General features: G+C 40.1%; 1 protein-coding gene across 1 annotated transcript; it reads right to left on the reverse strand.

Annotated features, from left to right (window-relative positions):
* Positions 1-11,260: 11,260 nt before the first annotated feature.
* nkx2.2a (NK2 homeobox 2a) lies at positions 11,261-12,719 on the reverse strand (the record flags this gene model as incomplete). The annotated part of the gene is made up of 2 exons (XM_080850373.1): positions 11,261-11,808; positions 12,464-12,719. The coding sequence occupies 2 exons, from the start codon at positions 12,717-12,719 to the stop codon at positions 11,261-11,263; spliced, it is 804 nt and encodes a 267-aa protein (XP_080706499.1).
* Between the last annotated feature and the right edge of the window lie 12,796 nt (positions 12,720-25,515).

The raw sequence follows: 25,515 nt of genomic DNA on the forward strand, positions 1-25,515 counted from the left end.
CATGTGAGCTTTGAAAGCATAAAGAGGGTTACCTGCACAGTTCTCCTTTTAATGGTTCATGCAACCAGGGCCCCCTGAGCTGATTCTTCAACGGGCCACCTGGAGATATCCTTTCAGGACAACCTTGACTATTGACCATATTGACTACCTTAACTCTGAGTCCATGAACCATCTAACTGTTAAAATGGAGAAAATCATGTAGATTGAAGGAGCAGTCCACCACCAACAGGAACAGAATAGAGTCCGTCAAGAATCAGTACCTTGATGAAAGATCAGACTGAGCTTCGAGGACAAGTTGAGGGTTACCTGTAGTTTTCCTTTTTGTGCTGGGCAATTAGGGGCCACCAGGACAGATGTTTTTATACCAGGGAACCCTTGTACCCTTGCTTTAACAACTGGTACATTGTAGGTGAAGTCAGATGTGAAGTAATCAATCCAAAAGTTAAGCCATGAGGAACATGGTAAGGATGGAATGATCATCCAAAGATGGACAGAAGCTTTAGATGCGAGGCCTAGATTCATCTGACCCGCAACAAGACCTAGTTTCATCCAACCCATTACTGCTGAGGACACAAAGTGGCTTGGGCAGAGCGATACACTATTTCAGCCAATCATCAACAAGGGTTGCTTCAGGTTCACTGAAGGAAGGGGTGTGTTTGATTGACTGTGGAGTTCAAATATCATCGCTCTTTTGTCAGCATCAGGGACTAGACCTAGTCCAAATACTGCAGCCACTGTTGCAATATACATCACATAATCAGTAATTAAGCCTCAATGCGTTGGTGCTGTGCAACAAAATGAAAAGCACACAAAAGGAAGCTTTATTCAGTTTTTTATATTGCATTATACTCACTCTATGCTAAGCTGTTGTTAGTGTTTGACGGTTTGGCTTGCTAGCTGGTTAACTTGCCAGTTTAAGACTAAACTTTTGAAAGGCTTATTCAACAGAGTGGGCACACTCACATTTGTTTGATGCAGGATCGAGAATCTGGACATCAACCAAACACGGCTCTCAGAACTATATCAGAAATAACTGACTATACTGTGTGCATCCTCATTTACCTAGAACTTCCCCAGGGACACCCAACAGTCCATGAAGTGCACCAAGCAAGAATATTCTGAAATGACTCTGTGGAGTAATGTATGAGTGTGAAAAAGAGTGTTTAAATGATAGAGACATACTATTCACTTTTAGCATTGAGCTTTTTAATGTGTCAGTTGTACTGTGCCCTTGACTGACTTGTCAAGGATATTGAACGAGCACAAGCTGCCGAGGAGGAGTTCTGGAAGTGGTGTGTGTAGAGCGTCGTGGCATTGGCAGTCTATGGACACTGAAGTGGAAGAAACGAGCCTCGGAACATTGTCTGACCTTTAACACCAAACCATGTGATGATGCCCCGTTAACACCAAACCATGTCTTCAAAGGGGTTGTCAATGGTAAAGGAAAGAATTCAAACCCAAACTCTTTAGTGTAGTAGAATGGTCCATAAAGAATCTGCCATTTCTGGGTTGCTGTGCAAGGTCTGTAGAATGATGACTGATGGATACTTGGCTGTATGGTTTACCGTGTGGCCTGCTGACTACTCCCATTAATGTTTCACCTTTAGTGCTGATGTACTGTTTAGGTGCAATTAGAGCTGTCCCCATACATTTAGGTATCACTGGATCGCTGCTGGTAATGACCTCTTTTATTGTGAATTAAATATGTATTAATCTGCACACTGTTCATTTCAGTGCAGAACCTACTCAGCACCTATAAATAGCAGTAGCAAAAACATATTAGACTCCTGTCTGTTTATTGTAAGGGCAATCATATTCATTTCAAGTTATTAAAAAACATTCTGCAGTACTATCGAGATACTTTTGTGATATTGTGATGTATTGTATTGAGACACATGTATCATAAGTATCGTATTGTAGAGTAGGTGGTGATACCCAGCCCTATGGGTGATACTGGTTGCAGGGAGCAAGCATAATCCATTTATAAGTCATAAGTCAAGGAATGATACCCAGAGTCAAGGTCACCCCTTTATAGCTTCAAGGTCAAATTGACATATTTTACTCATACCCTAAAGGTGTCACTGCACAATTGTACAATTGGGCTAATCATAAAAATGTGTACAGTAGCACCTTCAGCTGATGGCCAAGGTCACTATGTCAAATTAAACTTGAGACTTAAGATTTACTGTTCATAGTAGGACTTTCTCCTCATTCAGGAATGTTCATGGTTACCATACCATACTTGTCTGGGAATTCCCCGCCCCTTCACTGCATTTCATTTGCTCAGATGGTCTGGCGAACTACTTAACAGTGGTCCACTTCAGTCACGTAATTGGACACGCCTTTAACCAATCAGACCAACGATACTATACAACGATACAACGATCGGTAATAAAGCAAACACATATTTTTTCTGTATGAATTGTTCCAGGGCAAGTTTCTGTTCTGTTTTCAAAGAAAACTTTGCGGTGCTTCGGCGGCCACCATGTCCAATGTTTAAAAACTCTCTTTGCCGTAGCTTTTGTTACGTAGCCGTGGTTAGTTTAAATCCGCCAATGGCGCGCCAGGTAGCCAATAGCCAGTTTGTGATTGGCTCCAAGGATCCTTACAATGCTGAACTAAACTTGTATAGAAAGTTTGCCAGACCGACTTCTGAAGGCAAAATCAAATTGGCCGGAAGAAGAGGGGCGGGACTTCCCAGACAAATACCATACCTCAGTGCATCATTGTTATTGTCTATTAGTGGTAAATACTCAAGGTGTGCAAGATTCTTACCATGGGATTTTGGGTCCACCTTTTCCCCCTCCACACATTGCTGTCATTTAGGATGTGATAGGATCATCTGTCTCATCTTGGGCCGGTTGTGTTCCAGATCTAGCCTATGTGTCTCTCACTATAGCTAGATTTGTATCAATGTGGGGCAATCTGTTCAATATGTGTTCAGCATTCTAGTACCAAGGGGGATGAATAAAGCTTGGCTGAATGGTCAGATACTCTACACATGAAAATATCACTGTCTGTGTATGGTAAGATACTGTTGTGCAAACGTTAGATACTGTACACATTGAAATATTAGTCTGTATATGGCTAAGCTTGCTGTGTACATCCAGTGGCGGTTCTACGTGGAAATACGCCCCGGGCGAGACCCCCTCCGAAATGTTTGTATTTATATATATATTTTTAATAATAAATAAATAAATAAATGAAAGCTAAACTTTGCACAATTGCACAAATCCTTTTTGAGAAGTTTAAATAACACACTTAAGGGAATCAATGGGAATAAACATGCCCTTACTGCTTACATTCTAAATATCTGTCATTAGACGCTATATATTAACTTCTTTCAGGGAGGAACAATTAGCTGCTTGGTTACTGCCTAGAATTCTATGCATGCCACACTTCAACTTATTACTGTTAAGCTATGGGGTTGGCAAGTCGATGCGTCACCAAGACCAAAATCGACACTTCCGGATCCATCGCTAGCAATTTTAACATAGTAAACGTCAACATCGAACAGTTACATCAGTTTTCTAGTCGACACCCACATATTTTAGCTAATGTTTCTCCTCACCTCCACCTCATATTCTTTTTTCGTCATGGAAGCCTGAACTTTCCCTTTCAAGCTGCCACCTGTCATAACATTCACACTCGCAACTCTGTTTGAAATTGTAGCGTGGCTAACGTTAGCACAAACAGCACTGGGTCCTTTTTGTTAGTCGCACTTTCATGGAGTTCATTGAATGAGATATAAAGGTCTGGGCCTCGTTTCCCGATAACGACGTATCTTAACGGCCTACGTGGATTTAGGCGACATCGTAGACTCAATAACACTTTCTACTTACGAGCGTTTCCCGAACATCATCTTAAAGTCAGGTGCACGAGCGCAACGTGCACGAGTTCTTAAGTATCTCTTAGGAGCTGTTTACGTCACGTTAACCTGTTTACGTTAATTGCTGTGAAATTAGCTAGCCTATGCGTGCATCGAACGTGCACTGTGCACTGAATTCGGGGCGGGGATAGTAACGCCATCTCCAGCAGAGTATTTAAACTGTGTTCCCATTGTAAGGACATTTATTACGATCTGTCTGAGAGTGGGCTGTCAAAGCTAGCATCATCGAAGTCATACAGTACAGTAGGCTACATACATTCAATAAAATTAACCTACATTTGAGTCCAACTGCATGACCATTCTTACCCTACACTTACCCTTACAATAAAGAAGTGATCCTATTTCAACCATAACTTCATTTTAAATAATTTCTTTCTTTATGACATTTAGTTTATAGTTTAGACAGCAACGTTGACATATTCAACTGCATCCACTACATAATCTCAAACTTTATTTGTTGGTAACTCTTCAAAAAGGCTACCATTAACACATTTCTTAATGAAAAGGAAACATGCATCACAATAATACTTCAGTGTAACCTGTACCTATGTGGAGTGCAAATATGTCTTGCCATTACACTACCCAACAGCTCTACGTCTGCTAACACTACAGAATGCATAATTATTACGGGCACTGCACTAGTTTTGTATAGCCTAATCTTTATTTTCAAATACTCAATATTCTTTATTTCTATTTTGATGGGAATAGGCAGGTGAAACAATGACATTCTCATGATGTGCTAGACACAGAAACATCGTTTGGATTTCTTCTATAATAGGCCGAACGACGCCCCTGGTGGATTGCATCGCTAAGTGTGAAGTTACTACTGGATTGCATCGCTAAGTGTGAAGTTACTACTGGTCCTGACCACACGTAGAATTCTTCTCAACGAAAGATAAACTTAAGCTAAGTGCCGCGTCGGGAAACCGGTCTGCAACGTAGGATTCCTTTTACAAACGATTTCAAGTCCTTTTTAGGCTAAGTGCGCGTTCGGGAAACAAGGCCCAGATCGACTTACTTTAAAATGTAGATGAATCCTCGTGGTCTCGTCTTTTCAACGAGGTGTTCCTTGCCTTCGTAACCTTAGCAGGCGTTTTACAATCCAACCGTAAATATTGGCTTTAACATTACAGTATACATTGGCAGCTGAGGATTTGGATCCGTGACGTCACACTTGCCAACCCCATACTTTGTCACGAAATAGAGTTGTAGCAAATGGCAAATGTTCCGTCTTTGAAACTGCCTACAGAAGATATGAACATTCCGTTGGCTAATTACACGGTCAAACGTCAATGATGAACCTAAAACTGAACGTGTATCAGTTTTGTTGCAAAGCACAGTCTTATCGTGAAATTAGATCTCGTGTTTGTTAGGTTCAAACCGATTTATTGTTGTATAATCATATGCAGCAGAAAAGCAGGCTAACAAATGTAAGAGTTATACCACCAATTAACATTAGCCCTTCATCATTACATGGATACCGAAATCAAACAGAGAGAACATAGTGGAATACCTTTATGTTTTGCTCGTTTCTCCTCTTCTTCTTTTCTTTTCTGTTTTCGAAATTGGGCACCTGACAGCTTTGGCCATTTCCTATCCATCTCTGTGCTTATTTTGCACTCGACAATCAACAAAATTCTCCATCCCCAAACACTGTCACTCGTACAGAAGTTACTGTTAAGACTAAACCAATTCACCTTGCCCTTGGTGACACATAATCGTTCAGTATTACCTATTTGTATAAGCCATTTCACACAATTCAGAAAAACAAAAAACGTGCAGGAATTATAGGCCTGTAATTATAATATAATAATATAGCGTTTTTTGCAAGAAAGTCGAGGTGTGACTATAGCCTAAAGTGGATCCCCCCGTCCCCCCACTTGTCCGTTCCAGTTGGGAGACCCAGAGCTGAACTTTTCCCCTGCGCTCCCTTCCCCCTTTTCACACATAGACGGCACCTTCTTAGCAAGCAGTAGCGCCTGCAGCTGCAGGGGGCGCCAATTTGCCAATTCCCCACACAGTGATATGATAGATAATAGAAAACCGCTTCGCGGCCTGGATTATTATTATTATTTTTTGTTTGTGCCGCCCCCCACGTGACTTGAAAAAGTGCCTAAAACCGCCACTGTGTACATCAGACGGAGATGATTCATTCCCTGTCAGTTCCATTATCCTTCTTATATTATAATCTGATGTTGTTTGTCTCTCACCACAGGACAGTCAGACTCACAGATATTGGAGTGGAATATCAGTAGTTCATACTCTGCTGGTCTGGCATTTCTAATACTAAATCCTTTCTTGGCTGCAGGGAGAGAGAACTAATGACCTTTAGTGCCCTGGATTTGTATACTTCATGCAAAAACATCACATCAATGAAAAATAGTAGGTCAGCATCCATGGTTGTGGTTATGGTGGTCTGTCTTCACTCTGTGATATTTTAAAATGGAAAAATAATGTTCTAAATGTCCATGTAATGCATTATGTCATCATGTAAAAACAGCTAATATTTACAATTCTTTTGAAACCTTTTTTTTAATTAGAGGTTTGAGAAAGCTTCTTCTTTGTCTGTTTTCTTTTGTCACATCCATGCTGTTTATTTCATGATTTTCATGTTTTTTATCCTTGACATGAGTAATATTCACACACTAGTCTAATATCATATCTATATAAGGGCATATCTGTGCATATGTAGGCATATAATGGCTACTTCAACTAGACCATAAACAACATGTCATTGTTAACTGTAGAAATGTGGACTTTCCAGGGAATATGCTACTGATTTAGGAATGACAAAGAAGACTTATCTGCTCTGTGTCTACGTCCATTTGGAAGAAGCAGCATACCTTAATCTTGATGTTCAGGTAACAAGCAGGCTTCAAGTCACAGAAAGTCAGTGTACATTGGATGAAAAGGTGAAAAGCCATGCAGTGAACTTCTTTAACTTCAATAACCTTAATAGTCAGACAGGTATTTTGCTAACTTAAGTGGCATTCATAAGTTAAACCTATCACTTCAAATGATAAAACCTTGATCACTTTGAAATATCAAACTGTGCTTTGATGTACTTATTTACTTTAATTTATTTCTAATAGGGCACCTAAGGAATGATCTAATTATTGAATTACTACATGTAAGTATGAAATTTAAATCCACTGTTTTTAATATTCTGGCTACAATTCTGTTGTATTTTCCTAATTTATATTGACATGTTAAAAAACAGATTTAGCTTGTCCAGTATTAGCAGTGCACACAGCTCCTTGATGATGTTGAGTAGTAACAGTGCACACAGCTCCATGGTGAATTTGGGCCTAACATTATGGTCTTCATGTCTTGAGGAATCTAGGACATCATAATTTTTTTTAGGGTGCATCATTAAATCATTCATGTGCCGAGAGCGCCACCTTGCTTTTAATATTTCTCATTTCAAAATAATGGTCCAATGAATTGCTCTGCTCTGTAAGACTGCCCTGTCCGTGGGCAGCTTACAAATAATTTAACAACTTAATTTAACTACTGAAATGTTTCACAAACATAAAAAAATAAAATCACATGTGAAAGGATTGTTTACAATCACCACGCAGGCGAATTATTCAATGGTATTGTTTGGTATTATGCCTAGTTCTAAATAAACTGGAGCCAAAGTTATTCCAACACTTTATATTTATGGAACTATGGCCTAATGAATGCCACATTTGTGCCTTAATTTTTACGAGTTTAGCATTTTTCAAGTTTGAATTATCATTAATGGCCTAACTGGTGATCATATGAGTACATTCATGTTTCGACTATTTTAATTATTTATGTTATTTAAGATAAGTACATTTGCCATATCCTATCGATTGACTTCATTACTGTGCTTTCGGAAATATAATCACTTACACAGTTGACCAAAAGCAAGCATTGGTCAATTATGTCTGTTCAGACATGTGCGAGTACGATATATTTTCCTTTTGTAATGCTCTGCTGCCACCGTGTGGAAGGACGCTTTAAAGTTGTTCGTCGTCAGTAAATCTCTCTGTTTAATATCTGGGTCCAGGGACAACGGCGAATCTAATCTGAATCTTACATGAGGCAATAAAAAACTACATTACTTCCTTTAAATGAAAGCCTTGGTTATTATGGCTTAGAGATCCGTCGTTTACTTGGAGATGTACATGATAAGGAGTGATTTATGTCGAGGTTCAAATGGTCACGATTACTGCGATCTCTGGAGTTCCAAGTGCATATTTCCTGAAACTTTACATTTTAACCCCCAGGAGTCTGGGGCTAGATTCAGGCGAGTAATATCATTATCCACGGGACTAGGTGTATACAGCATAACCTATTTGTTTGAATAACATTGTTTTCCTCTTCAATTGTACATGGATGTTTTATCTAAAATTGGTTCCTGGAACGTTGTTACCCCTGCAATGGCATGACGAAGCAACATCATTTTTGTGTGAGCAAAAAAGGCGATCGAATCAGCGGGAAGAGAACATAATACCCAGTGTGTGTCACGACAAATAGGCCTTATCCTGGATAGTATTTTCCTAGACCGCCTTTAAACACCTGCATGACAATGTCATTATGCCACAACTTTTCGTCCTTACGCATTAGCCAAGGCAACAGCATACCACTTTTTTTCTGAGGCCTTAATGAGCTAATAAGATGATCCTAATACTACGGCGATTTATTACTTGTCCTACAGAAAGAAAATACATACGGAGTAAAAACAATGGGCCTTATTAATGTTCTGACTAATCACCCAAGCCAACTTTGGAACCATAAAATAAAGTCTGCATCAACAGGGCAGATAGATCGCGGTCAGGTGCTTTTTGCCACACAGTAGACTATCAGGACTGTCGATGCCAATTTCATTGTGTGCCTCTTAAGTTGCAAAGGAATGCCTGTCGGCTGTATCCTTCTTGATTTGGGTTTCAGAAGATGCAGCACTTTCACATGGACTGTCATGGTAGCAATTAACACAAATTCATAAACACTGGTGATTTTTCACTGTGATAAAATGCAACACCAGAAATGCAATCAGGAACTAAAGCTGCCCAGAATAAAACGTTTCAAAATAGTTTTGTGGTAAGTTACTATGGCCGCAGACTTTTGAGAGCAGACAATAATCGTTCTCTTTCAGTTGTAGGGAAAGACGGGAGCAAGGGAGGAAAAGAAATGAGAGCGCCTCTGTTAGCATTGCTATATCAAGGAAGAAGGACTCGCTGTTATCGGTGAATGGGGTTGCTTCTTTCCAGAATAGATATAGAGCGAATTTTTAATTCGTTTTTCTTTGAGAGACAACAATGCGGTGTTTGAAAGCTGGACACAATTTGGGTTTTGTGCGGGACCCCTTTCTCCTCTCCCGGGCCCAGCTGTCCATATGGAATACAACATGTACAACAAGGACCACAATGGCCCCAACTGACAGGCTCAACAAAAACCCAAGGATACATCTCCATGACTCGGGGATGCTCTGGTCGAGATAAAGGAAGTGAATAGCAACAAGGAACCCCCACTCACCCCCTTCTCTCTTGCTCTCTGGCCAACACACTTCTCTGGCCCTTGTTAATATGCACGCCTCTAACATCCACAACAACCACCCTACGGCTTTGTGTGCTTTTTGTGTTGTGTACTGTATATTGTGCAAGGATGGACTGCTCAAAAGTGCTCCGTCACGGTGTTGAATATCAGGCCAATAGGGCAACACTGATGTCCGTATGGTTTACTTTCGCGGCATCCTTCTGCTATTGCCTTCGAGTTAGACATTTCTTGTGACTACGTCCACGGTGCCGTCCATTTAACTATTGTTGTCGATACTACAAGAACAACATATTTTCAAGTCCATATAAAATAGTAATACATTCAAATGGAAATGCGATAGAGTACAAAACGCATAGCATATTGTGTATTTATTTAAAGGATCATTACTATCACTTGTAGCTGTAATATAACAACAGGATGCAAAATATATCAGGTCTAGGCCTACGCAATGAACATGATGTTGTTTTGAAGGTTCCGGAATTAGTCTCAGTTTTTAAATAATCCAAATATTGTCTGTCGAAGAGTTCAGTGAATAATTAGCCACGTGTGCCAATTTAGTAGTTTGTTCAGTGATAGCAATGGAGCCACTACATCTGTTTAACACAGCTTTATTTGCTCAGAGTGCGGTGGGGATTTTGCAGGGAACAATCATATTTACCCACTACATTAAATTGAGTCCGATCATGTTTCATAGAGCTAGAAGTTATTTTCTGTTCATTAAAAAGGCAAAAGGAGTCTCCGTTATATAACATTATTACCTGTGATGTATTTGCATTCTCCTTTAAATACGTTTTAAATCCTTATTCATAGCAAAGCACTCATAGATGATTTTGTTATTTTTGGTTTGCTTTTTTAATGTGCCATTTGAACAGGGTTGTTTCTCGAGCACCCGAGGACCATGAAAAGGAGAGGCCATGAATGAAAAGCTTCCTGACTGAAGAAGCCCTCTTTACATTGAGTGGATTTTATCCCCAATTCACAAAAGTGACTTTAGCCTTCTTATATCTGAAGTGTTCGCATAGATACATTTAGAAAATCCAGCCCGATTAAAAATGCGTACAAAATAATGACAATGATATCGGTTTCTTTCGGGAAAGTTAGCCTATGTGCAAGGCCTGATATCGGAAAGTTTTTATATTTTGCTGCGGTTTCAAAGGAAACTCACTGAAAGGGTAGGCATATGAATATATGAGTAATTCAAAACTTGATGTTTAACACACGCAAAACAAAGCATATATTCTAGAACACATTTTTTATTAAAATCCTTATAAAAATGTTCGGTTTCTCGCAATCAGCGCGCGTTTTAATTAGCCTACTATTCACACAATTCGATGGGTCAATATTGACAGCTTTGACATTTGTTTTAACCTTTTAACGCTCAATAATATTATGTATATTCCATTTGTATCCAGCTACACGCCCTGAAATGTAACTATTGCAAACAATTGCCACAAAAATATTTACAAGGAACAGAAACCAAAGTAATTGGCTAAAAGTTGCCAGTATTTATTCTTGGCCATAAATATTTTCGGTCCATTGTAAAAGCACGAAATTAAATTTTCTGTAATTATAAAGTGGTTTTATACGTGCTGGGGACACGAAGGACAAAACATTTCTACAACACACAAACATACTTTACAAAATTTCACAAGAGCATTGACATTCTTAGATCTAAGGAGAGGCTGGACCCGGTTTGCTGAACGGAAAAAATGTAAACATGACGCACACGTCAGCTCCGAAATGTAACGGTTGATATGGGTCAAGCCGCAGAAAAAAAAGTCTTTTCCTTTTGTTTTTGAAACTCAAATCTCAGTCCCAAAATAAAGCTCATCCTCTCAGTCTGATTCACCAAGTCCACTGTTGCGTTTGTACCAAGTGATGTGCCGAAGGGAACTGTGGTGTGGCGCTGTAATGGGCGTTATATTGCAAGTGGTGGAGGGACTGGGCGCTATATGCGGAGAAGGGTATTCCAGCCTGAAAAGTGGCCGCCAAGTCCTGAGCTTTTAGCGTGTGGCAGGGCTTACCATCCCTCACTAAGACAGGGACGGCCACCCGTCGTGGCGAGGGGAGATGGGACACTTCCATACCTTTCTCAGCGCGAGCCCTCTTCATTTTGTATCGGTGGTTCTGAAACCATATTTTCACTTGCGTTGGTGTCAGGCGAATCAAGCTAGCGAGATGTTCTCTCTCGGGTGCCGAAAGGTATCTCTGTTGCCTAAAGCGACGTTCGAGTTCGTAAGTCTGCGCCTTGGAGAACAGCACTCTCCTCTTGCGTTTCTTACCGGAGTCGCTGCCGTTGCTTGAAGTTTCCTTGTCGTTGTCTGGTGATTCATCCGCGGAAGGCTCTGGCGATTTGGCTGATGAGTCTTGTGAGTTAGCGGATAGACCGTGCACTGTGTGGGAAAACACAATGAGCATTCCTTCTTCTGGCGCCAACATCGGAATCTAATACAGTATAGCTTTTATGTTTCATATTTGCGCAACTGTAGTCTTAGCAATTTCAGAATAGGCCAATTATAGCACAAAATCAAGCATTTCTTTCAGTTGAGCTATTAAGAGAAACCTGTTGTTAGAGGTCTCAGAAAAAAAATGTATATTTCAATAATCTGGTCGATGTATGATGGGATGTTTAAAATGGACGAATTTAAAGATTAGTAGGCTATAGTCACGCTATGTTAATGAATAGGCTAATATTTGACATTGATTAACAGTATAAATATCAGCTATGAAATTGATATCAGCGAATGTTAAACTGTGACAACAGAAATTAAATGGAAAATAACATTATGTATGGAGTAGAGGCTGGGTCACAGAAAAACATCGCGTAAATTAGATTGAGTTAATATTCTTCTCAGTGAAATGCTTACTGCATGATAATCAACATTGCAAATCACTACAAGATCACTCCGACGGTCTTATCAAAATACTCAGTATCACATGAATATTTGTCTGGCACAGAAATGCACACTTGTATTGCTTAAAACAAAATAACATGTCAACTCTTCCTAAACTGGCTGAATTAAGTTTCCATTCTTGAACTGTACTTACATGAATACTGGATGCTGTCTGTGGTGGCAAGCCATCTTGTGTATGGATTGTCACTATTGTCATAAAAGGGGTTCTTTAAAGGCAGATTCTGAACACCTTCAAGTGGACTTTGCACCAAAACTCTAGGCGTTTTTGTAGGTTCAGATCCCTCCGTGTCGTCCTCCGCTCCAGTGATAGATCCTTCTTCATCGTTCGTGTCAGGGAGGTCCAAAATGTCCTTTACAGAAAAGCCCGTCTTTGTGTTGGTCAACGACATAGTCTGGGAGAAATTATTCAGGAAACTTTGTGCACCAGTTTGGAAATCCGCTGTTTTAAAACAGAGAAACAGACACGCACAAAGTCGAGATTTGATTTAAAAAAAGATCAGTGTCGCACAAACGCTGAGCTACAGAAGACAAGGCAAATCATGAGTCTCAGTCGATAACCATTGCCTGACAAAGTAACGGTAGCGAAGGAATCAGTTCAGTAAGTCCAGGAAGAATGCCAAAGTGGCTGAAGTGCTATATCTGGTTCATGGATATGGTGCTACCGCTGGGTGCTAGGGCGAAATAAGCCATTACCGGGATGTTCAGTCCATATAAGGTTGGTCTCAACACATGAACCTGCAGTGAAAAAACATTAAAAACGCAAAAGGTTGGCCACGTGTGGGCGGGTCTTGGGAGTCAAGTGGATGAAGACAGTGTTTGCAGATGTGAAATTGTGGGTTTTGGGGAGATCCGAGCCTCTACCATTGGTGCTTCAGAACATGATGAGTGGTATAACGTGTCAATTAATTACAAAGATGGGGAGGGCCTTTTTACACCCTATTTACATACAAAGGACCTCCAAGTAGCTTTATACTCAGGATACTTGAAAGCGCGTTTTAACAAATTGCTCCCGAGATTACGTTTGCGCTACTGCGCTGAATGTGTAAAAATATTAACGCCGTAAATCGAACATTGCACGTTGTTACTTTATTAAGCCTAAATATTAGTATGAACGTGTGGTTGCGTCCATTTCATGTCAAGCATTTTCTTTCGTCCGAACGGAATGCCAAAGCTTAACAAGGGATTAATGTATGTAAACCTTTTGGGTCAATATTTTGTTTGAGCTTTAGAAACAAGAGATGCGGTTAAAAATGAAGACATTACCCGAATATTTCGACAGGTGAAACATTAAAATGACGGACCTAGCTGGAGTTATCGACAATAGCAATTTTAGGCTATTATTAATATGTTCATTATTTAAACTATATGTCATGACATTTGGTCACCAACATGTTTTAAAATTATTTCTCCATTGGCTGAATTTCGACAAAATTACTCTGAAGTAGGTTATATGATAGTGGTGAATAAGTCAACCTAAATGTTTGCTTTACTTCACATGTTTGGCAGTGTGGCTGGTCACTCATCATTATTCTTGATCTTTGTTTTTTCTCAGCTTAGCTGCATTTTTTTCTTCCCGCTTTCCTTGCTTTCTCTTCCCTCTGCCTTCTATATCGTATGTGACGTGGGTGACAATGTTGCACGTTTTTGGCCAGTCTTCTGCTCATCCTGGGTGGTCGGACCCGGGCAAACACAAATACAAACCGATTGCTAAGCTGCAGACAATAGGGGAAATGTAGACAAATGTCCGGCTCCTGTTGGAAGCCTTTGTCCGGGCGCAGTTTTTGCATTTATTTCAGGGGCGAAATAATAGATGATTGACGCCCAACTACAATGCGTTCTAACTGTTTGGAATAAATCTGAGGTTGTTCCTAGTTGTCATGGCATTCAACCGCTTTCAATGGACTATCTCTTTATTCATTTCTGAAACCTTCCACAATATTAAGGAAAGTCCTTCATCTCTCTCTCTCTCTCTCTCTCTCTCTCTCTCTCTCTCTCTCTCACACACACACACACACACACACACACACACACACACAAATGAATTTGCTCTCTGCCTCTCTTGGGTGCAGGCGACAACTGTGTCAAACATCTTATCCAGTCCCTTAACGTCCTATTTACTCTTGCTGCTGAACAAATACTGTCCAGCACACTTTTCAACTAGTTCCTGCTTGTGAGACCGCAGTAAAGCATCATTAGGCCTATACCCATCTAAAACTTTGTTACATACATAGGATACTGGTAGCCACATACTAGAATAATATTGTTATGCATTATGATAGAAGTAGAAGTCGGCTATTTAAAATGAATACCGTGACCACTTTACCAAATATATAAGATAATATTAGCCTAATAAAAACTGTGCTTGCATAATTAAAAGCACCTATTTTTCCCACGACTTAATGTTGGCAATGAATTACCTGTGAGTTAAATACTTTACCAGCGTTGTATCTGCTGGAAATTAATCATGCAGCAGTCTTAACTGCAATGACAATGGCTCCATTGAGCGGGCTTAGTGCGAAAACGCACGCTGACAAAGCTTCAACAAGGTTACTGACTGACCCTCCGTCCCGTGATGAGACATACAATCCGATATTTTACGCAAGCCTATAACAAAACTATATTCCTTCTTGTATCATTAAACTAACCAACTACCTAAATAAATAAGAACAAAATAAGGCAGTATACCCTATGTTGGCTTAGCATGAGATCATTTTCATTTGCAAACATATCACTGGAATTATGAATTCACGATTAGTCATATAATAAGCTTAACCTACTTGTATGTTTGGTGTTTCTTTCTCAAGTCAAGATGGAATCGGTAATCGCTGTTTTCGGTGAGGCGAAAGCTGGAGCGTGATTCGTGGCTTGTTATGGGGCATGTATTTGTACAAGTGAAACAGGGTTTACGAAAGGAGAGGTAAATGTGTACTGACTAAGTGGGCGCACTTCACTTGAAGAGCCATCTCCTTATGTTTACCTGTTTACTTTCCCAGGTAGCTCTAACAGGCCGTGCGCCTTTTTCACTCGGGAGTATAGGCCAGGACATAGTTTGCTGTACAGGTTCAGTTTACTTGAGTTTTAGACAGGAAAATCCCACAAGAAGAGTGGATTCGAAGGTATTTACATCGTGCAGGCAGGCCAAACCACCCGTCACTTGAGGTAAACTCACTTCCGTGCACAGCTATTCCATACCTCTTTCTGATTAGAATAATGCAGCCTTCTCTGTAGATTAAATACTGTAAAAAAAAAAAAAAAAAAGAATAACAATGACGCCAGTAATAATAACAATTATAATAGGATGCATAGGAATAATAGGAATACATAGGCTAGGATTACCAAGCAACGACATGGTTGAAGTTGAATAAAGCATCTGTCTCTTTCTTTGTGCGTAATTTTATAGTAGTTAGGCTATATAAAGTATCCTGAACTAGCGAGTATAGGCTCGGAATGATGTGAGACCAAGTGTGGCGCAAAAAATTACAACATAAAATGAAATCACGGACAATGTAGACATACCAAGTAGTCGATATATGCACATAACCATTTGATAGATGTTGATAAATGTTATTCACTATTTGTCTTAGGCCTGCGGCTTCTTCAAAGAATTCATGTCGCTGAATATGTTGATTTTAAAAGTGTTAAAAAATGCTGGATGGGTTAGCTATATTCTGTGATCATTATAGATGAGAGCTAAATAGCCAACTGCTGGGATGTGTAGCTCATAATGGGTGCGTAACTGTTTAGGCATATCTGTTCAAAGGCTAGAGCAAGCTATAAAACATGAAAATAATAACGGGATTTAATGCCAAAACATGTTAATTAGTTTTGAACGATAACGTCAGAATCTGCGGAATTCTAGATTTTACAAATTGTATCCACATTGTGGTGTAACTATTTACCTTAAATTAATACAATCATTTATTTTATATCGTCGATTAAATTAAATATCCAATTGAATTGAGTCAGGTCGCTAGGGCAAGATGTCCCAAGCAGTGATCATTTCCTTTCTTTAATCGCTGAATTACAGTGTGTCCTATTGCCCGAGGGTGTCGGTTAGTGTTTGATAAAGAAACCTTCTTTTTCCTTCAGATGCTCATAACAAATGTATAAACTGACAACTTGACCTCCCCAGTTAATTCTATGATTAAAAGCCACTGTGTGCAATCCGTTGGTTTCAATGGTAAACCCGATTTTTGTTGAGCTAAGCCTTAGCTGGAGGACAGTGCCCTGGAGCGCAAATCATTTGTTGCAGTTTGATGCCAGGAAAGAAATCCAAGCACCTTTCGCTCCAAGGCAAACGTCGAGCCTTTATTCGTCTCCCCGAGTCTAATGATTAAACATGTCACCACGAGATTAGCGCAGCGCTCGTGCCCCGAGGAAATGCATTCATTTGTTAAAATACCAGCTTATTTGCAACGGTAAATTTCATGACTTGTACTGTGAAATCCGGCGCCCCTTTTACCAACATTTCCGAGACAAATCGCTGAAAAGGATTATTATTTTAAATCACTCCTGTTTTCAATATCTCAGCAACTAACTGGACGGGATGCAAGGCTCTTTTGCGACCCTCTTCAGTTTAATTTCTACACTGTTCAGTTTGCGATCACTTGAAACAACAGTTAAATCACAACTAATTTGCCACGACAAAAAGACGTATAAAACGGGGTAATTTGCTTCGTTCCTCGTTGTCACACATGAAATAAACTAACCATGTATTCATCCAGGGATGCTCCTCCGCATGTATTGGATACTTTACTCTGAGAAGGCTACACAGGACCAGTTTGACAGCGGCATCCGTAATACTCTAGCGAACTCTGCTGACATAGCTGCGAATCGTCTTGGGGAAACCATAGGACGGACAAAGGACTATGTGTCTTCACTGATACATGGTTCGTGAAAGAGATGGTTTGGATGTTTTTCCTCCTGTTTAAGATCAGGGATATGAACCCCAAGAAAAAAAGCAAGTCTTATTGTGGATACACAGATGGATATTATGATTGCAAGTGGGAGGGCATTAGTTATAATAAAGTGTTGTGTGTTGGCCTATTTGTTCATTAATTAAAATGAAGCGACTAGAAGACATCCCGTAATGGGGTGCGAGTTATTGTGACTCGTCTAACGTTGTTATTATCTTATAAATCCAGCCAATGTTGACCCGAATGTAAACACACGTGGCTCATTCATCTTAAGGCTTATAATGATACTAAACCTGAGATTCGATTAGGTGTTTTGGAAGCACCAGCGTTAGTTTTTGTCACTGGAAAACGTGTTATTGTCTTACATGTGTTGAGGATAGCTCTGTTTCTCGAGAACTTTTATAGCCGTCAAGTGAAGCACGGCATCTTTCAGCTACCTACAAAAATACTCGATAGCTTCTTGGGTGAAGGAGAAGTGTTTTAAATGGTGAATTGGACCTCATCAGGCAATGCGATTTTGTATTAGTTATGTTTGAGGTCGGTTATTGTCTTAAAATTCGTCATAGTGTAGGCTTCAGCTTTGACACCTCACCAGACACACGTTGTATCCGAATATGCGCACGCGCGCGCTGTCACACACCACTCACACACACTCACACTCACAACGTAACGTTCTTACAGAAAGCTGTGTGACGAGAGGTGAGATACAATGTTATTCTACTCACCTGGCGACTGACGGACCGAGCTAAGTGCTGCAGCTAGCGTTAAGAAACCGCTCGATTAATGAAATATCTCCAAATGGAAGTCAGGAGTGCATGCACCGATAAGCCTGATGCGCTTTATATACCCAGAGAGCAAGTGCTCCTCTTCTGATATTGTCCAAGTGCGTTTGCATAGCTGGCCAAGTGGCTCTGCACTAGCTGTCTCGCTAACATTACTCGATGTTTGTTTTCCCCTGCTATGACGTGTGACAAAATACTGACCATATGTTCATCGGCAATAAATTGCTATGAGAGCAAACATGACCGCCTACAGACAACGCTTTTAGCTGATTCAGGCTTGGTTTTTCATGCAAGCAATACCTGCAAAAGTGCTATTTCAATCACGTTGTTCCAAATCAATCTTTATACACATTTTCCCCAGTGACTCTTAGCAATTGACAGGAGAATGCAGTGACAGTGAGACAGAACAGTGAGGGGGGCTTTTAACGGTTTAATTTGATTGAACTAATCGTTGAGGTACCGTCCCACAGAAGTAGCCTACTTATCTAATAAATCGCTTGGTAACCAGGAGGCTACAAAGCTCAGGGACCAGATGTGGCATGTTATTTGAGGCGACACTGCCGTTTATTCAAGATACCCTGGTGCAATGGTTGATATCCAGGGTCAATGAAATCCCTCTCGAACGCAAGTGATCTTCCTTCCAGTCTGTATGTTTACATGCAGTAGGTTTTCTGAGTAGCCTATCTGAGTGGCCTAGCGCAAAACGTATAGACGTTTTTCGTTTCTATTTGTAGTTGATTTCTGATACAATGTACTATCCCATTATAATTATGTCTTCATTATTTTTCAAACCAACTTGCAAAGTAATATTTATTTCACCTCCGTGTCTGCCATATAGATGTAGAAGAAGTCTAGCATCAATTAAGATTCATTTTATGAGCCGTGTCATTATTTTTCACCATTGAAACAACGTGGAATCTAAGTTGGCCCCCAAACACAAAAATTGTAAATATTGAATATTTATCAAATCTGTAAATGCTGATTCCTATTTTTCAATAATTCACTTCAGTTCTCAAGACCTTAATACTCAATTCATTTAAGTTCTCCTGGGAGACACTGGGCAGATTTGAGGTACATCCAGTTGTGTACCCATAAGCTTCAGCAGTTTTCGACAGATACAACAATTAGTTTTATTCATTCAAATCCAAACGAGGAAGGATTCACTTTGCATGTTAAGCGTCTTGTCTTTTATGGGCATATTTTCAAGAGTACTCTTTTTACAATTCATTCTCTCTTCATTACAATTGTGGGGTAAACTTTACATTGCTGAAATCTTGGGCAAGTCATTTTGTTTGCTTGATTATATTGGTATTTTGCCATTGAAATGCTCAGACTTGAGGAACTCAGATTGTTTTGGCATGACAGCTACACAGGAATATTTGTAAGTGTGACTGAGGCCAGGGTGTCCTTTTTGTGGAAGCATTTGGCAATGTTTGGAGGAGGCATATTTGACGATGATTGCAGAGATCAAAGTAATATGAAACAAATATCTACCCTACTATTAAGAAAAGGGAATCAAGGCACGGTGATTTTATTCTGGATGGTCTGGAATCCTTGCACAATTACAATGGTGTTGCCAAGTAGTGCAGGAGCAGCCATCAAACAATGGGGAATACATTACTGATGGGGTTTTGTGGCCCACCACTTTGCAGATGAAAGACAGAGATTAGCCTCATGCTATCAGAGTCTTCAAGTGTATTGCTGATACAAGGCGAATACAAATAAATAAATTGGTCTCATCAGTGCATTAGAATTCCACATTAACTTAAAGTAGTCCGCTTAAGTTCCAGTGTATTCACGTAGTTCTCCTCTGTCAAAGCTCCCACTTCCACTCATCCCGTTGTGTGAATCCCCTTGGGCTACTGGAGTTTCATGAGGAGGTCTCTGAGGGTCTACTAGACAGACCTGCTGAACAAGGACAGGGAAGATGGGGCCTGCTGGTCAAGCTATTATCAATCTCTTGGCCTGCAGCTTGATGACTAAGACTCTTCAAGTGTAGTCAGCTCGGGGATAAAAGACACCCAATGGCACGGTATTCTCAAATCAATCAGTTCAAGTTTTAATATATCAGCCTCTTGAAGAGAGCTGCTTGTAGAAAGCCAGAGAGATAGAGAGCGAGGGAGAGAGCGAGAGAGAAAAAGAGAATAAGTGCAGGAGAGCGCTTCTTCACACACAAATGCTGGTCAGAGCCTCACACATTTTACCTAAGTTGCTCCTTGGACAGAACAAAATGCTCAATTAGCATGGGGGTACACTCATGCGTTTTTGTCAGGGCAGAGCTCCTGATCCCATGAGCTGCCTGCTTAATGTTACCCTTCGGTGCATCTATGAGCCCTCATGAGAGAAAAGGCATATTGATATCCCCCACCATACATGCAGCCTCACAATAGTGGTGCCCCTGAAATTGCCAGGTCAGATGAATGTGACCTCTCTGATGCACTGTATGGTGAGAGGCAGCACATAAACAGCGATGCTTATTGTGCCACACAAAAGTGGCTGCTTGAAAGGATCTACAGCACTCCAAGGCCTCGATAGGGGATGGAAGATGGCCTTGGTGGGAGAGGACAGGAAAACTTTCCCACACCTCTGTCCTTCAGTGTACCATTATAGGATGACTGCCATCTATGAAAGGTAAACGAAGCTTCTCACTCGATGGGGAATTAGTTTTCATTGTATCAGTGGGCCCTCTATGGCAGACCATGGGAAAAGTGTGTCCCCAGGGCAATTTGTGGCCCCTTGGCTGTCCCTGACCGGCCCTGGGGGGTCAATTGTAAATTAGGAATCAAACATTAAACAATATAAATTGATATTACTATTAATTTGTATACTTATACTATTGCATTGCAAGCTTGCTCTCGTGTGTGTGTGTGCCATGTGTATGGGTTGTCTTTAATACTGCAAAAACATGCTCATTTTCCATGCTGAATTGAGTTCAGCCTATTGGTCCGGCCCTCCTCAACAGTCCCACTATCTCATTTGGCCCCTTGGGGAAATGAATTGCCCACCCCTGCTCTATGGGAACGTAAGCAAATGCACATCTGACATTTGGTTCTCCCTCATCAAATATTTCAGAGGTACACACTGTTAAAAGTATCACACTGTGGGCCCAGAGTGAATTGGGTTCATAATGCTCTATCTTGAATGTGTCACCTACACACAGACGCAACCGAGTACACTACACAGAATTGTATTTATATGGAAGATTGCAGCTTTTCTTGCTACTGTCTTCTAAGCATCTAGAACTCAGAAACAAGAAAAGAGGTTCTTAAAGATGCAGTTTGTGATTCAGTTTCGATTTAGCAAAAGGTTGTTATTTGAGCTCAACCGCTTAACGAATTACAACCCTCCCTTCTGGCGCTCCTGAGGCACAGTGTTGAGTGGCTGGGATTGTCTATGGCTAGGTCCGAGCCACTACGTTTCTTTTCCATTCCCAGGATTGTGTACGAACACTGGAGGTTCTTTGAGTACTAACTCTGAACAGACAGCTAAAGGACTGTGAACAGCAATTCTCAAAATGTGACAAAAAGTGTATTGGATTAGTATCGAGGACTGCACCTTTAAAGAACAATATTCCACCTCTTTAGCATCTGACCTACAGAAATAATAGTAAAGCAAGAGTAGTTTAATGCCAACTGAGATGCATTTAGTTGGGAATGTTGAGGGGATGCTTTCACAATCCAAACCTTGCTTTGTGGGTTTTATATTGATTCGTATAACACTAAACATTAACGCTCTCCAGACTAGTATGTGCAGAGAAGGCCATACACACATTGTACTGGACCAAGGAAAGGAGAGATGTACCACTACATCTGGAGAAGAAAGGAGAAAATACACAGGAAAAATGCAAGGACAGTACTTTTTAGACAAAATCAATAATTCCGTGCTCTTCAATGAAGAGGCCTTATGGATTGGTGAATGTGCTGAGATCTGATCTGGTTCCTTTATGATGACTGGAGAAGAAATCTCTGGGAAAGTGGACTACGCTGACTGCAAAGAGAATCTCTAAAAGCTGAACATTTAGACTTGGGATGTTTATCAGGGACACAAGGGTGAAAATGCATGACAGTTACAGTATAGTACTCAAATCAATTCAATTTGAAATGTCCTGGTATTCATGTGAAGCATGATCCTTGGAGCACTTTCCTCAAGGTTAAAATTGCCTCACATGGTGTTTCACAAACAGAGATCAAAGCACAACTCTTGGGAAGAATACAACAGGCTCCTCTACCGCTTCAGTGAGGGTATTCCAAATCTATTCAAAAAGGATGTGTCCCATAAAAGAAACTTCAAGGCTGGAACTTGCTTTACTCCATGCAGTATCTCTTCAGTTGTACTCAGGAACACAACTGAGACATTGAAGTATTTCCTCTTCTTTCAGCACGTCTAAGAATCAATATGAAAGCAGCAGACTGCTGGCTGATGTGAGATGGCAGTTAAGATTTCATGTGTGGCCACTGTTTACAAAGTTTGGCCACACATGAATGTAAGTGGATTTGTGAGAAGAGCAATTCATCTAAAGTATGTTGTTTAAGCATCAGATTTGCACTCTGCTGTGAGAGGAAACTAATGTAGAACCTCTTTAATTTTTTTTTCTTTACAACTTTGCTAACATACTTTGAGTAGTTGTCTCCTTTTTATTTTTCATGATCAGACTCACCTTTTCATCTTTTGCACTAATTGCCTGTGCTTATTTCCCATTTTTACCACCCATATCAGAATATATTGAAGCTAATGTGAAGGAATAGGCTAAATGTTTTCATCACTTGTATTTTACTTCATAGCTACAAGGCCTTCCACATCAGTCATATTTGATCCTGACAGAATTTGAAAGGAGTATTTAGGTATTCAGTCTCTGAAAGGTGTTTCATGGTCAACGTCATTATTCCACACGAGTGGAGAAGGAATTTGTATTTCAGTGGAAACACTCATTTTGTCTTTTCAACTTATATTTCTAATAAACTCTTCACTCCTGTTTTATATAGCACTTATTCTATTAAATGCACCTAAACTGAAGAGTTTGACTCAGGTTTTTCAGACAAAGGACCAAAATCTTGGGTCAGTTTGAAAGCTTTCAGGGAATAAAATCTCATTTCATATCCCATAGACCCACTTTGACAGTGTATTGAACGACATATTAAAAGGGCCCCTTTTTAAGCTTCTTTCAGACCAAAGACACCTGCTGTGTGAAACAACTAAAGAATTCTTTGACACCTTCAGCTTGTTAGTAAGTTGAATTGGCTTGGTGAGCAAGAAGCTATCTGTACTGCTACTGTTCCAAGATGAGATTGGAATAGTAGTGATGTCACTTGCGTCTGTGAGAGTATTTGATTTGAATGAGACCAGAAGGAGCCACATCCTCAGATCTTGGCATAATAAAGCTGGTTGAAGGCCACTCCTTGTGAATGTCCTTGCTTTCACTTTGCTCCTTAGGATAGTAATTGTACTCTGACATTGTCCTGCAAGTCAGTTTTTCACACCAACATACTCTTTTTGAACAACATAGCTGAAAATACATATATTGTACTCTATTTCATAGCATAATTGTAACTGTTGTATTGAGGCCATCCCCCAATCCTGACACAATATTCCAGAAGCCCAGAAAAAGCACAAGCAATGCCTTCATTCAGCCATACTACTTCAGCCCTTGTGTGTTGTGTATATTTGCCTGTGTGAGTCTGTCTGGTGTGTGTGTGTGTTTGTGTATGTGTGTGTGTGTCTATGTGTGGCGGCTGTGAAGCAGGCGCAGTGTTTGTTTTTGAGTTTTAAGAGTGGTTAGGAAGCCCTGATCTCCTTCAGGTGCAATGGCCTTACAATGGGAGTTGACAAGGTTGAAAGAGGACTTACCTTGAACTCAACTGCACTCTGTCGAGACAAGTATTACCCATCTGTGCATGTCTGAGGCCTTTTTATTGACAATACATCCAAAATAAAGGCCGAAAAGAGAGGTGAACACCATTTAAAAACATAATGTCAATGTGTCTTCTACAGATGGGCCTGTAGGGCAATTAGCATGTTCTGTGGGAAGGATAAAACTTTTCTGAAAGGCAGTCAAGATGTCGATTTGAAATGAAAGATAGATGTCCCATCTGAGGAGGTAATCAAATTTGCGTCCTATTCTTTCTCACTGAAAGGGTGCTTTCTGCAAGGTGATATCAATTGAAAAACAAAACACCAAGGACAAACAAGAAACTCAAGGAACCTGAAGGAACCCTAATTGGGCATCTATTTGGACTCTATAAATCCATACCCACAATGAAAACAGAGAAATAGTCCTTATTTGTCTTCTTTCACTGTATTGCAAGGTTGTCTTTGGATTGCATTAAGCAGAGTGACAATGACGAGTGTCTTCCATGGATGTTACCTTTATCCTCTTGGTGTGCACACATAACAGAGTGCAGGGTACTCACATGGGGCATTACATGAAATGGCATGCTACCATCAATGTTCCCAGCGTTCCAATGTAACCTAGGTCTCAGGTAAATGCATTTACAACATCCTCCCAGGACATCACCCTGTCTATGGAAACTGTTTGACTATATTGTTCTAAAAGATTTACCTCAAAGGTTATATCATTTACAGCCCCAAGGAGGTGATTATGCTGGTTCATCTTTTTACTAATTTAGACATTGTCTCTGTTTAATATAGAAAATAACAGTTTAGTACTTTGAAGTGTGTTTCAATGTTACCAAATATATTACTTTGTCAGTTTTAGTGCAAATGTTCAATATGCGCTAATGGGAAGATCTTCTGTCAGGCAGGTGGTGTTTGGTAAGGATCTCTTTTCAGCACTGCACACTTTTAACTTTCCAACTACAAAATACTGTAAGTCTACTGAAAGGTTGAGAAACTTTCAAATAAGATCAGAAGAGCGGCCTCTGTACATTGAAGGTAAAGTGCTGCTTTTGATTTTCATCTGATGTGGTACTTCCTCTTTCTCTTGCTCTTGTCTCAATATTAGCATGGGGAATCCAAATGTTCTCCTGAGCAGGCTGGCTAAAGATTGTGACCTGGAGATACAGTTTGTTTACTAACTGTGATCTCCACAATAATAGTAGTAAGTAAGTAAGTAAGACTTTATTTATATAGCACATTTCGTACAAGAGTTGCAATTCAAAGTGATCTACATAAAATCAATAAAAGCCAGCAGCAGGAGCAATACATGGAGTAAAAGATAAATACAAAATTATCAAAATCGTATCAGAACCTGGTGTTCTGATAGGCTTCTTGGATTACTGAAATTACAGTTTTTTATAATCGGATACACACTAAAATCAAAAGTGTAACACAATTATCAAAACCTTCACTCAAGGAGCAAAACAACGGCTCAGATCTGCACAACTATAAGCACATTTAAACATCACACCTTTTGCGAAACCATACACACAAGTGATTTGCAAAGCACTAAACACACTATTATGCTTTAGACACAGACGTATATAAAGAGGTCACTTCCTTGCAATTCCAAAACACTCTGTCAAGTTACCACA

Source organism: Sprattus sprattus (genome assembly GCF_963457725.1).
Source record: "Sprattus sprattus genome assembly, chromosome: 13".
NCBI classification, from domain to species: domain Eukaryota; kingdom Metazoa; phylum Chordata; class Actinopteri; order Clupeiformes; family Clupeidae; genus Sprattus; species Sprattus sprattus.